At 60.5% G+C, this 13,028-nt stretch overlaps 1 protein-coding gene and 1 long non-coding RNA gene across 9 annotated transcripts in view; one reads left to right on the top strand and one right to left on the bottom strand.

The window, feature by feature from the left end:
• The first annotated feature begins 3,534 nt into the window (after window positions 1–3,534).
• Window positions 3,535–6,729, top strand: LOC109274596 (uncharacterized). Its single transcript, XR_008417373.1, has 4 exons — window positions 3,535–4,047; window positions 4,182–4,903; window positions 5,426–5,539; window positions 6,558–6,729. It is a non-coding gene; the product is annotated as an uncharacterized LOC109274596 (long non-coding RNA).
• TRAF3 (TNF receptor associated factor 3) overlaps window positions 6,275–13,028 on the bottom strand; it is a 118,157-nt gene continuing 111,403 nt past the window's right edge. For all 8 annotated transcript variants that reach the window (XM_053889841.1, XM_053889840.1, XM_053889838.1 and 5 more), the window contains one exon: window positions 6,275–12,252. In XM_053889841.1, coding sequence (XP_053745816.1) covers window positions 11,681–12,252 — 572 coding nt within the window. In that variant the 3' untranslated portion in view covers window positions 6,275–11,680. The remainder of the gene's footprint in view (window positions 12,253–13,028) is intronic.

Below are 13,028 nucleotides of genomic sequence, written 5' to 3'. Positions count from 1 at the left end.
TGACCGGGAGGGGCGGGGCGGGGCGGGGCGGGGCGGGGCGCGGCCGTCGGGCGGTTACACATTTACCTCCAGGCCCCGCCAGGAGGCGCCGGTCCGACTCGCTCCCTCCCCCACACTCAGCCCTGCGGGAACCTGAGGACCTTGGGCGCCCGGGAAGAGGGGCTCGTGAGGACCCGCCCGCTCCGTGACAAGGGTGGGGCTGGGGGGGGGAGGGGGGGGACGGTGGTGGCGGTGAAACCTCTAGGGCCTCTGCTGTCTGTCCCTGCGCGTCTGGGGCTGCACCTACTCGGCCCACCCGCGGGAGCTGGGTGTCCAGCCTTCCGAGCAGGGCCCTCCTGCCGGGGCCGGGTGCACTGTGGACGGTGGCAGACGGGCTGAGTGGCGAGCGCCTAAGAGCGCGTGGTGAATGGCCGGCAGCAGGTGCCCGGTGAGGGGTGGAGGGTGCGTGCTCCGGTCAGCCGAGGAGGGGGGACACAGGGATGGCAGGCGGTGAGCGAACCCACCGATGCACACCAACCGAGCGCTGGCGGGTGGAGGATGAGTGGTGCGTGACGGGGTGGGTGTGGCGTGGTACTGGGGGGCGACGGGCGGTGGCTGGTGGGTGGTGGGTGGATAGAGGGCAGCGGATTGTGGAAGGACGGGCGACGGACGGCGGGTGGTGGCTGCATGAGGAAGAGAGATGGTAAGCCTGGAGGGTGGACAAAAATGGTGCTTGGGTAAATGGACGGCGGGTGCGTGAGACAGCAATTGTAGATGTTGGAGGGGCTTTGTTGACATGAACGGTGGGCGAGAAAAGGTGGTGGCTTTGGGCCGACGAACGGCCGGTAGGGGAGACTGGCCGGTGGACGGGGGGATGGGGGGCAGGATTTAGACGGACTGTGAGTAGCAGGTTAGCCGACGGATGGCTGCCGGGTGGATGAGAGCCGGGGGCACAGCCGGACACAGCCGGATGGACGGACGGGTGTGCTGCTCATGCAGGGTGGCGGAGCGAGGGGGCTGGGGTGGCTGGGGGTGAAGGGGGTGGGTTTGTGGGGGATGGGATGGTAGAAGGCGGGGGGGGGGGGGTGGTTGACAGACTGTGGGCAGTAAACTGGACGAGGGACGGGGGGGGGGGGGGGGGTGGCGTTACGGGTGGGGCAGATGGCACCTTGCCGGTTAGGGCTGACGGCGAGGGGAGGAGTGGCAGGTGGCCCCTGGGTCCAGGGTGAGCTGATGAGGGCAGGCGGTGGGCGTGGCTATAGAGGTGGAGGACCGGGAACAACCAGAGGGAGCCCCGAGTTCGAGTACGCTCTGGGCGGTGCCGGCCCTGCCCGGAGGCGTCGGCCCCCAGCCCAGCCTGGGATGAGGAGGGGGTCTCCCAGGCCCCGGACTTTCGCCTTGTCTGCCTGTTGGGGTGACAGGACGCTCCGTCCCGGGGGGAAGCCCTCGCCAGGAACAAAGGGGTGTTTGCGGTCGTATCCATTCTGCCCCTTGTCTTGCTTCTGCCGGGAGGCAGTTCTGTTGACTAGGCCTTCTTGGGGCTCCAGCAGAGTGTCTGGCTCTGCCCGCCTCACCGCCTCCCACCACCCTACCTGTGGCTCTCAAGGCAGAGAGCTTGGAGGCGCTCTCCTCCCAAGCTGGGGGCTCCTTTCTCCCAACTGAGAAAGTGAACTGCTTTGAGGGCAAGGCCCGAGAGAGGCTCTAGAGGGTGGGGTGGTTGGGTCTTGGGGACCCGGAACTTTCTGACCTCCTTGGGCAGGCCACGTCCAGAGACATTGTTCTGTCTGAAGAGGGCGGCAAGACTCCCTGGCAATCAGAGAAACTTCCTGGAAGAGGTGGCATTAAAGCAGGATGAGGTCACAGCTGTAGCCACAGTGTGGAGGTGGGACTGAAGGTGGCAGAACAGGATGAGTTGGGGCAGGTGGGCCGTGAGACCCTGAAGGGGGCATCCTTGCCAGTGGCTGACGTGGGTCCAGATATCAGAGGGTGACCTGGATAGGAGCCCATGCTGAGGCAGGAGACAGGCACCAGCCCTGCCTGGCCCAGCGTTGCCAGGAGTCCCTGCCACCTCAGGAGTGCAGACACGATACGAGGAGCGGCTGAACCCTGGCACAGGTGCCCTGTGTTCACAGAAGGCCCCAAGCTGCACGCACAGGTGCCCTGGGTACCCCGGTACACATGTGGGCACACACTTCGGTCAGGAGCTCTGTGGAAAGCAGCAGAAGGACAAAGTCCGAAAGTGAGTTTCTGCCAATAATCAGGAAATGCCATGAAGCGGCTGCTTCAGGCAAGGTTGGATCCAGGGGCTCTCTAAGCTCTCAGTCTCTGTGTCTGTCTGCGGGTCTCAGTCTCACTCTGTTTCGGCTTGGCTGCCCTGGCTGTTGGTTTCCCTCTATGCACAACCTTCCCGTGGCAGGAAAGGTGGCCCCCAGGACAGCTGGACCCCACACCTCTCTGACTAGGCCGCTGGGCATGGCTCAGTGAGGTCTCTGATTGGTTCCTGTTTCCAACTGTGCCCCAATCGCACGGTGCAGGGTTGCCGTGCTCCAACTGGCCATCTCAGCCCCCACCTAGTGTGAGGGCATTGTGAGTGACAGCCCTGCTCCCCCGCCCCAGGGTGGGGGGACAGATCCCCCGTGGTCCCCACCCAGACTTGCAGAACCTTGGGGATCACCCCTTTCCACTGTCCTGCCCCCCTACCTTCTCTACAGTTCTGTGGGGTGGATCAGCCCAAGGATAGTCCCCAGCTCCTTCCCCTTCCCCTTTGTCCCTGATTTGCTGTGTGACCTCAGGTAGGCTCCTGCACATCTCTGGGCCTTAGTGTCCCTCTGGAGGGACTGAGGCTCCAGCGTGCTTGGTTCTCTTCCTGCGCAGGGAGAGGAGCCGGGCGGCGGCGGGGGGGGGGGGGGGGGGGGGGGAGGGGGGGGGTGGTGGGAGGATGAGCAACAGCAGCCCCTCTTGGCAGGGCTCCTCCTGTCCCTCCGGTCTCCTCATGAAGTCACCTCTGCGGACAGGCCGTCTCCTCCCCACTGCAGCATCCTCCGTGAAGTGCCCCCGGGGCCCACGCGGGTACCGTGGGAGCACAGGAGCTGCTCCTGGGAGGAAGGGATGGCACATGCTCCTCCCAGGGCCGGCTGGTCACCCCCGGGTCCTGCAGTCCTGCACAGACCCCTGCCAGACTCTGGCCCTGGAGGACCCCTCATCCTCGACCCTGCCGAACTCCAGATTTCTCTCGGCCTTTCGTCTGCGCAAACACTCGGTGCCAGGCCTGTAGCAGGGGCTGGGGCGCGGCCTTCCCGGATCTGCCGCTGGCCGGGGGGGAGGCAGGGGTGCATGAAGGACGCGCCACAGCGATCTGAGCAGGGCTCTGAGCAGCCAGAGCGTCGGGGACAGTGAGGGGGCAGGCCTCCGTGAGAAGGTGTGTGACCCCCCCCCCCCCCAGCTGCCTGTAAAGGCCCAACAGGCTAAGGTCACCACAGGGTGTGCCTCCTGCCAGGCTGGTGGCCACCACTGGCTCAGACCACATGTCCCCCCCCCCCCGCCCCGCCCCCCCCACCACAAGAGTGCTTTCACAGACTCCCTCGCATGCTCTCCCCGCCAGGATGCTGGCCTCTGGTCCTCAGACCCGGCTGCCAGCCCAGCCCCCTCAGTGCCCTGGGGGGCCTCTGAGCTCTGCTTTCCTCCAACGTCAGCCCTGAGGTCCAGGGGTCCACTGGGGAGCAAGGCAGGGGGTCGTAGGCTTGGGGACATTCAAAGCTGCCCCTGCGCCTCTAACTCCTTGTCCAGCCCCCGAGGAACATGCCGGATGCCTCCGGGCAGCCCCGCGGCACTTACAGGTCCCAGCCGGCCCTCCACGGTGCCCTTGGACCTCCTCCGCGGACTTCCGTTCTCCCAGTGGCGGTGGTGTTTTTCACGGATCTCTTTGGTTCAGGATTTAGCTTCTGCAGCTGTCCGTTTTCAGGAAACTGGAAACACTCGCTCTTCACGACAAGCAAGCGCATCTCCAGGCCTTCGCCCGTCCGGTTCCGGTACCGTCCCTCAGGTCAGTGGGCGGGTCCAAGCACCAAGGTGAACCTGTCACGGAAGACCAGCAAAGTGCAGGGAGGGCTCCGGGGACGGGCCCCTCTCCAGACCTTGATCTTCTCACTAAAGACGGATCCTCAGAGAACGCAGGCGCACGGTGGACTCCGGCATCTTTGCAGGTTTGGTCCTCGGCTCCTGTGGGATGTCGCTGCCTCCGCGAGCAGGTCGATACCAACAGTGGCAGAGCCGGCAGCACGGGGAGGCCTGCACACGTTCCTGCACCCTGGCTTGGCACGAGTTCCTAGCTGGCCCTGCAGAGGTCTTGGTTGGAGGGGTTCAGAACAGAGCGGCCCCACCCCGGCCCCCTGAGCCGAGGGAGGCAGCCCCCAGGTCACCAGGAACCGCCCGGTCCCTCCTCTCCTGGACCAAGCCTCCCAGGTCGCTGGGCGAGCAGGGCTGTCCCCAATGTTGACTCGAGGACCAAAGCCAAGGCCGTGGGCCGGTCTGACGTGCTCCTACACCATCAGTCCTGGCTGAGGTCTGGGTTCAGGTAGGGGAGCTGCTCCGAGCACCCCATTTCTCATCACACCCGCCCTCTGCTGCTGGACAGCGGCCCAGATCTGCGGCCGCCTCTGCCCAGTGTCCCCACCGGCGCCTCCGGCCCAGGTGCAACCAGCAGGGGGTGCTCTTCTCCTGGGGTTTATTGCCCACTTCCCTTCCTGTAGGACTCCAAAAGTTTCCAAAAGGCTGAAAGCCAAGGATCCAGTTCTGAAATCCCAGCTGAGCCACCCCCTGCGAAGGAGCTGGAAAACCCCAAGCACACATGGCCTTGCAGCTGCTGCTTTATGCCTCGGGCATCCCAGCCCACAGAACTGTCCACACCGTGTCCCCGGGCCAGGAGGTGGGTCAGGGCTGTCCTCGGGGCTCCCACGGTGCCGCTCAGCGTCCCTGCTGTGGTTGCGACCCCGGTGGAAGCCCAAGGCTGAGCACCAGAGACACGGTTGGGGCGCAAGCCCTTCACCACAGGGTGGGGTGAACTGGGACCCTCCAGGCGGAGGGAGGCGGTGCAGCAACCTACATTAGGAAGGGCCGGGGTGGGGGAGGGCCCTGGACTCCCCACTGTGTGTATCACCCTGGCTCTGAGGGCATAGGGTGGGGAGGACTCCCCCCCCCCCCCCCAGTTGAGGGACAGCAGGAACAGTGTGACCAGAGAGCCTGTGTGGGACCCTGGATGGGGCCACCTTCCTGCTGCCCACAGTGCTAGTGGCCCAGGGGGGCGCAGTGGTGACATGTGGGGGAGCAGGGCAGTGGGGGAGGGGCTGGGCGGTTCCCAGGGACTTTGCACTGGTGCCGGAAAGCAGCTTCCACACAGATAATTTGGGGGTGCCCACACGGGCTTCCTGCCCCTGGGCCTGATCCATAGGACCACCTAGAGAAATGCTGAGCTGGGAGGAGGTCCTTCTGGCCCTCCAACCCCAACACTCCTATGAGCAGCTGCTAGAACTTGTCGCCTGGAGCCCTACAAGCACCTGTGAAGGTCAGCGCTGGTACAGTTTTGTTTCTTGGTTTTTGTTTTTTCTAAGCGTGGAGCCCAGCGCAGGGCTTGAACTCACGACCCTGAGATCAAGACTTGCACTGAGATCAAGAATCAGATGCTTAACCAGCTGAGCCACCCAGGTGCCCCTGGTACAGCTTTTTAATAACCACGTTCTAGAAAGGAGAGATGCTGTCCTTCCATGACAGATGAGGAAACGGAGGCTCCAAGAGCACAAAAGCCCACAGCCGATGAAGTGGTGGACCCGGGGCCAGGGGACACCAGGTCTGGGGCCCCTCCACCATTCCAGATGCCGGGGCACCGGCCTGGCAGGAGAGTGGGGGCCACCTCCCCTGCTCTGGACCAGGCCACAGACTTGAGAGAGAGGCTGCCGGGCGCCCCAGCCTCCGGGACTCGCCGAGGTCAGAGCCACTGCCTCGCAGGGGAGGCCAGGAAGCCACGGGCAGGAATGGCTCCACAGTCTGCAGGGTCTAGTGCAAACCAAGCATACGAGACCCCTTCTGCACACGTTAAGAACTTGAAGATGGTGACGGCAGAGGACTGAGCCAAGTGTGGGTCCTTCTGAGTGTGGGGCTGGGTGAGCACACGGGTCACTGCCAAGGCCACTTCTGAGAGAAGAGCCTGGGAGGCCCCACGGAGGCGGGGTGGGGGGGGAGGGCCCCCACACCCCAAGCCCAGGGCTCTGCCTGTGGAGACGGCGGAAAGAGAAACCAGGACTCCTTAGTCAGATTTATTTTCCTCTAATCAGACAGTTGAGCATTTCCAAGTTTTGCATTCTACACTCTTACAAACTTTAGTTATTAGCATCAGAAACACAAAAACATCGCAAGACCTCAAAACACAAATAAATACCAAATAAAACCACACACAATATACAGTAAACAAAAATATAAAACATAATAATGCTATCAGAAAACCAGACATGTTGTTAATTCACATGAACAACATGATTATTGCTGAGCAATAACTTATACTGTCTTTTTGTTGTTTTTTTTTTTAGAAGAGCAGAAAAACAGGACGTGAATCACTGGTCACAATCACTTGGAGTGTCAAGATGGGGCCTCACAGCGAGCGGTTACTACAGACGGCAATTTTTAAAACAGGCGGGTTAAAAATACAGAGTCAAATGAGAGATTGGCCTTCTTTGGTCTTTGTTTTTGGGTAACAGAACTGGACGAAGAGGTGCGCCGTCAGGGAGATTGCGGCTCTAACAACGTCACACAATTGTCTACACGGGTTCACACACTTCTGTGATCACAGATGCTATTCTATAGGTAATTCTTGTAGAAATCCTTGGAAATAATGCCGGCGTTTGTGTTTACCAATTAAGTCAGTTTGCTGTTGAAGGTTATCTTACTTGTCTAATGGGGGACTGAGTTATAAAAACCAATCACCACTAACGGCAGGAGTGGCACAGCCATCCCGGACTTGACCCTCTTCCAATGCGACAGTTCGCGAGACTCAAGATGCAGCAGCGGAAATGAAAGGCAAGCACTGCTCGGCGCCACCAGGGCCTCCCCACACCAGACCGGCCACCTCCGCGCACGTGGGCCACGGGAGGCCAGGGGGCAGCACCCCCGGGGACCCCCACCCCCCGCTGGCCCCGGCTCCCCGGTGACGGCCTGCCCCGCCCGGCCAGACAGTACCGACGACCAGGTCACCTGCCGACACCGGAGCCACACACGGCCCTCACCCGACTTCGGCCCCAGTGGACATAATTCTATTTTGGAGAAAATAAAGCTGTCGGGATTTGCAAATGGAAGACAGAACCATGGTCTCGGGCTGACAGGCAGATTTGGGCGACAGACCCCTCATTCACCTCCCACACGCTCACAAAAGGAAGGGGCTCCCCCCGGCTCTCCTCCGCACTCTGAGAAAGGTCTGGACCAGAAGGAAGAAAACAGTATTGAACAGCTCTGCTGACCCAGAGAAGAGGGACTTCCCTTGGAGGGCTGAGGTTTGGGCACGAGGTCCCAGGAGGAGCGCGGCTCCTGACCGGCCCCGTGAACGCTGGCGGAGAGGCCGGGAGCCAGACACGTCCGTGATGGGCACAGAAGGACAGTGTCCCCCCTCCTTCACGCACAGAGTAGGGAGGTGGTGTGCACCCCCCAGGATGTGAGTTGGGGGCGGGTGGGTTCTGCCACTCTGCCCACCTCCCTTGGGCAGACAAAGAAATGACCCACCACGGGAACCTGCCGTGTTTAAGGGTCTGTCCAGACACCCCGTCCCCTGCTGGCTGCAGGATACCAGGCCTGCCACCGGTGGCCATGACACTGCCTGCTGATGACAGCTGCAGGCCTCACCTGGGACATGTGGCCCCAGCGTGGGTGGCCAAGGACCCCGCCTCACCAAGGTGGGCCGCAGTGGTACAGGGGAAGCCTCGGGGGCATCGGCTCTGCCAGAGAGCCCCCTGGAATCTGGGCAGCATCTGAAGGGCCTGGTGGGGGTGGCCGCCACGGAGGACAGGCTTCCTGTACTCCACGGCCCTCTGGGGTCACAAGGCGAGGAAAAACTGGATCGGGCAGGAAAAGAAAGGCGCATCTGGGCCGAGAGCTCCCTTGCTCTACCTGCTGCCTCGCAAAGGCTGCTCCGGGAGGAGGCTGTGAATTGGGGCCACAACAGTGGCCCCCACGAGGCCTTCCCTGTCCACCTGCACAGCGACCCACCCTCAGGGGGTCAGCGCCACCCTCTTGTAGGACAGGTCTTAGAAGAACAATTTGCGAGCATTCCTGTCTCCTCTGTGTTACCTATGAACCTAGGACACTGAAAAACCGAACTTCTAGAAGAGGCCCAGGTGAGGGGACTCCAGCCTCCCTGGGGCCGGTCTAATCCCCAAGAGCCAAATGCCACTCCGCCACTCAAAGACTCCCAGCCTCTGGGGGCAGGCCCCTCACTCACGCCCACCACGCCGTGTGCTCCCCAGCAGGTGCCCACCCATCACCGACAAGCCCAGCCCCAGGCCACCAGCCCCCCAGCAGCCTCCATGGTCCGCGTAGGAGTGAGCGGCACGCGTCCAGAGAACCACACGAGGCAAGCAGAGACAGTGAGTTGTCTTCATTTCCGGCACGAGGCTGACAGGGAAGCCGACTGGCTTGATTCACACGCAAGACTCGGTGGTGGTTTTTCTAAAGCGCTGGAACAGTTTTATCCCTTGGGGAAATCTGTCACTTTTAGGAAACAGGAAAAGTGCACCCAATACACGCTGCGTAGGACACCGTTCTCTTGTTGCTGGGACCCTGGGAAGCCGGGAGGGTTGGCCGCTCAGGGACCACAGCCGGAGGCCGGCGCCGGGCGGCAAGCACCAAACCGGGGCACCGAGGAGTCAGGATGGAAGCAATGCCAGGTGCGTCCATCCGGGCAGGTCCTCGCACTCGGGTCCTTCGGGAGGCCGCTCTCCGGACAAGTGCGCGAGAGGGAAGACGTGCACCAAACGGTGGCCAAAAGGCACACGACCCACCCCCCCGCTGTCGCCAATTATTTTCAAGCCACAAGATGAGGCTTCTGCACATCCTCACCCCAGGGGATGGCGCCAGCTCCTGATGCCACGTCCTATGGGCTCCTCGGGAGGAGGCCCAAAGGGCCCGTCATCTCCCACTAGGAGCGTGTGTGGGAGGGGCGACTGGGAAAGCGCCCCCCACCAAGGGACAGATGCTTCCAGAAGTGATTCCAGGTAGCCCACCCCCAGAAGAATTTCAACCAGGAGAGGCAAAGAACTGTTGTTGTTGTTGTTGTTGTTGTTGTTTTACCAGACCAAGAGGTTGCTTTTATCTCAAATGTGTTACTATTGTCCACACTCTTAGTGATGGGGGAGGACGTAGGCATGCCACAGGCATGTCCCCGCTGGTAACCCCTGGCCTCAGGAAAGCCACCTGAGGCCAGGCAGGAGGGGCTGCCAGGCGTCCTGTCTCCCCTGGGTCTCCGGGGTAGAACCAGGGCAAGGTCTGGAGGAGGTCGGGAACACCTTTGAGGGACAGCGGTCCCGCAGCACCCACGGGTAGTCCTTCCTCTCTGCACGGGGACTCACGACTCCTTCTGGACAGGACGGAGGAGGCGGACTGGCCCTCAAAGCAACGGGGGTGGGGGCAGGGTGGGGAAAGTAAAGGAGATGAATAGACGAGCACTTAACTGCTAACGGGCGTGGCAGGTGCTTGGAACCGATGAGGTCACTTACGGAAGGGGACGGCGTGCGCTAGGAGGGCACTTCCAGCAGGCACTGGGGCGGAGGCACGCCCAGGGCAGATGGCAGCACCAGAGACACGGCGGGCCACCGGGCACCAGCCCAACCGTCCCCGCGTGAGCACGGGGGAGCCCAGAGGCAGGCAGTCTGAGGTGCGCGGCCCAGATGCGGTGGTTCACACACACTGGTTTAGCCCAAGGAGCACCCGTCACGTGTAGCACCCATCAGTGGTAAGAGCACCCAGAAGCGCGGCGCACAGCGGGGGGCGCAGGGAGGCAGGGCTCCGGCTTCTAGTCACAGTTGGACCATTGAAAGAAGGTAAACAGTGAGTGAGCTGAGAAGATGCCGTCTGGGCAGGCGCAGGCTGGGACGGTCCCCGGGCCACCCTTCCCGAGGGAGCGGTGGTTCCAGGACCCCGTCCGTCAGCCTGGGCAGGCCCCCCCGAGAGCGGCGGTCTCTGGAATGCTCAGAGGGTTCTGCTTCGTGGCGGGTGGGCGCCCACGGCCCAGGCGGGGACACGGAGAGGCGCGGTGGCTGCCCCGCTCCTGCCCTGGGGGTGGGACCGCGCCCGTGCTGGGACCAGGCGGCTCGCTCTGGGGGCCCAGAGACTTGGAATCTGTGATGACTGAGCAGTGGAGGCTCCAGAAGCGGAAGCTGAGCCTGGCTTCCTCAGCAGGCACGGGGCTGTCTGAGGGCCCTTGCAGAGGCAGGGGTCTAGTGGTCGAGAGGAACGCCGGGTCAAACTATCACCTTCTAGAGTTACAGTGAACACAAAGCCAGGGTCGAGAAGCAGCATGTCACATCTAAGGCACATAGACAGTATGCCACCACCTCTATGCAAAGATGTCGCCTTTGGAGATCGTTAACAGAATGCAGCAATGTGACAGGATGAAGAAAAACACACCTGCTGTGGCCTCCTTCAGCACGAGCCACCTGCCCACCCCCGGACCCTGGACGCCGAAGGCCAGAGTTGTCAGCAACAGAGAGCGTGTCTGAATACGTGGGGCAGAATTTTAAAAGCCTACAGGATTTTGTTTAGAACTCCAAAGTTCAACAAATGCCCTATTTTAGGGTGAAAACAATTATAAATCTGAAAATGATGCACAGCATCCATGAGCAGTTTCCCTTTCGTAATAATTTTGAAGTAGTGTCATTAACTACGACAGAGATTGAAGGTTACATTTCTAACGAGAAATACAGCAGGTTGAGTATGCTCTTTCCTATCACAAGTGATAACCAGCGTTTGATAGTTTACATTTTCTGCCAAGAAATATCAGTCTATCAACGTTTTAAAACAAAATGTCTGCAGTAACAATTATCTTAGAACTTCAAATTAAAAAATGATTCTGAATTCAGACTTCCAAAAAAGACCTAGGTGTACTTCAGGGTCTTCTGACAAACAAATTATTAAAACAGAGACCAGATGAGGCCTTAAAAATAGACAGTATACTATATTTGAAACAAGATTGCACTCTTGAATTTTAGAATATATTAGAATTGCATTATTATCTCATAAATTCTTCTTTTACTTAACATGCTGACATGTCCAGCTGTCCCCAGGTGTGTGCGTGTGCGTGTGCGTGTGCGTGTGTTTTCTTTTTTTGGTGTTCAAGTTTAAGGAAGAAAAAACCATGGTTCTTTTGTTTAGCATATATGTGTTCCACCTTAATTAACTAGATCTTTAAAAATGAAATGAAAACCTTCTCTGACAGCAGTATCTATCACGTTGGAGGATAAATAATTCTTCAGAGTGGAGCTGCTAGTCTATTAGAAAACATGTCGGGTGTGTCCTCCCACGCGGCTCCTCCCGCCGGCCCGCGGCCACCTTCTGCTGCTTCCTCCGTTCCACAAGGTCCTTTTCTGAGCGCGAGGACCTCGGTGGAGACAGCCGGTTCAAACCCCCCAGAGGAGTTGCCTTCTGCTCAACCCACCTCCCCAGTGACTTGTCAGGGGTCAGGCAGATCCGAAGTATCCACTATGACTTTAATAAAAATGGTATCATCTTTAATATATGTCCCGTTTTCTAGCACAGTTTGGGCCACAAACACCGGGCAGCCGGAGGCGATATTCATCTCCCCGGTGGGTTTCTTGAAGCTGCTGCTGTTGGGGTCCGGCTTGAACGCGTCTCCCAGGTGACGCCGAGAGGACCCCTGATCCATCAGCATGAGTGTCACTTTCTGCTTGAACGGCCAAGGAAGCAGGGCATCGTATTCTCCACGCATGATGACAAAAAACAGCGACAGGTGCGTCCCCTTGCCCATGCCATCCCCGTTCAGGTAGACCCTGGCACACATCTTATAGCCAAAATAGCCCGTGTAGAAAGGCTGGCTGTAAAGGGACAGGGTCTTCCCCATGACGGCTTCCTGCTTCCGCCGCTTGTAATCTCGGATCTTCCAGATCAATACGCCATTGTAGCTGGCGGTCTCCAGAACCTGGAAGCGCAGATCCATGTCGGCCAGGCGGATGTCGTGGACGCTCAGCATCTGGTCGTGCCGGCTCAGCTGGGACTCCAGCAAGCCTGCCGCGGGTGAGGACAGATGGGGTGAAGGAGGCCTGTGAGTGTCAGGAAGGCTCGGGAGCCCCGTTCCCGCCAGCACCGGCACTAAATGAAATGGCTTTGGGGGCGAGGACCGGCACCTTCACGTGTCCTGAAACACGGGCCTCAGGCCCCTGCCTTGCTGGCCCCCAACACCCACGGCCACAGCCCGCTGGGATGCAACACCGGGGGTCACGGGGCCTTGTGCGGCGCAGGGCACGTCGCTGCGGCGCCTTCCCTCCGGCAAGGCACCCTCAGGGCCCCGTGGGGGCAGGGACAGGCCACCCTCTTGCTCAAGTCCCCCTGACTTCCGGCCTGATGCTTGGAGTCACCTGTACCCTGAGTGGCCTCTCCCCACGTCACTCCCGGTCCTCCGCTTAACCCAGGGGGTTCGGGGGCACAACCTCAGTCCCTCTGCACCAGTAACCCCGGTCACGCAAACATTCCGAATATTCGCTCGGTCCCCAAAGCAGCTTCTAGATCTCAGAAACGCGCTGGCTGAGCGTGCCACCAAGTCTCCTGCCTCACCCGCTGGTCGCTTCTGTCCCCTGGGCCTGACAGCACAGCTGGGAACCCCCCACCATAGCAAGGTGTCCACCCCGCACCCACTCTCTACCGCGCTGGCATCACACGGAGGGGGCGTGTCTACGCAGCACACATTTCTCTCACGAAGGCCTCTCTGGCTGGAGGGCATCGCACCTCTGCATGAGTAGCATCTCACCGGAAATCGCTGCTCGAAGGTGGCGCGTGCCTAACGC

Source organism: Panthera pardus, unplaced genomic scaffold (genome assembly GCF_024362965.1).
Source record: "Panthera pardus isolate Hobbes unplaced genomic scaffold, ASM2436296v1 HiC_scaffold_24, whole genome shotgun sequence".
In the NCBI taxonomy this organism is placed as follows: domain Eukaryota; kingdom Metazoa; phylum Chordata; class Mammalia; order Carnivora; family Felidae; genus Panthera; species Panthera pardus.
This window is presented reverse-complemented; position numbering and strand designations above follow the sequence as displayed.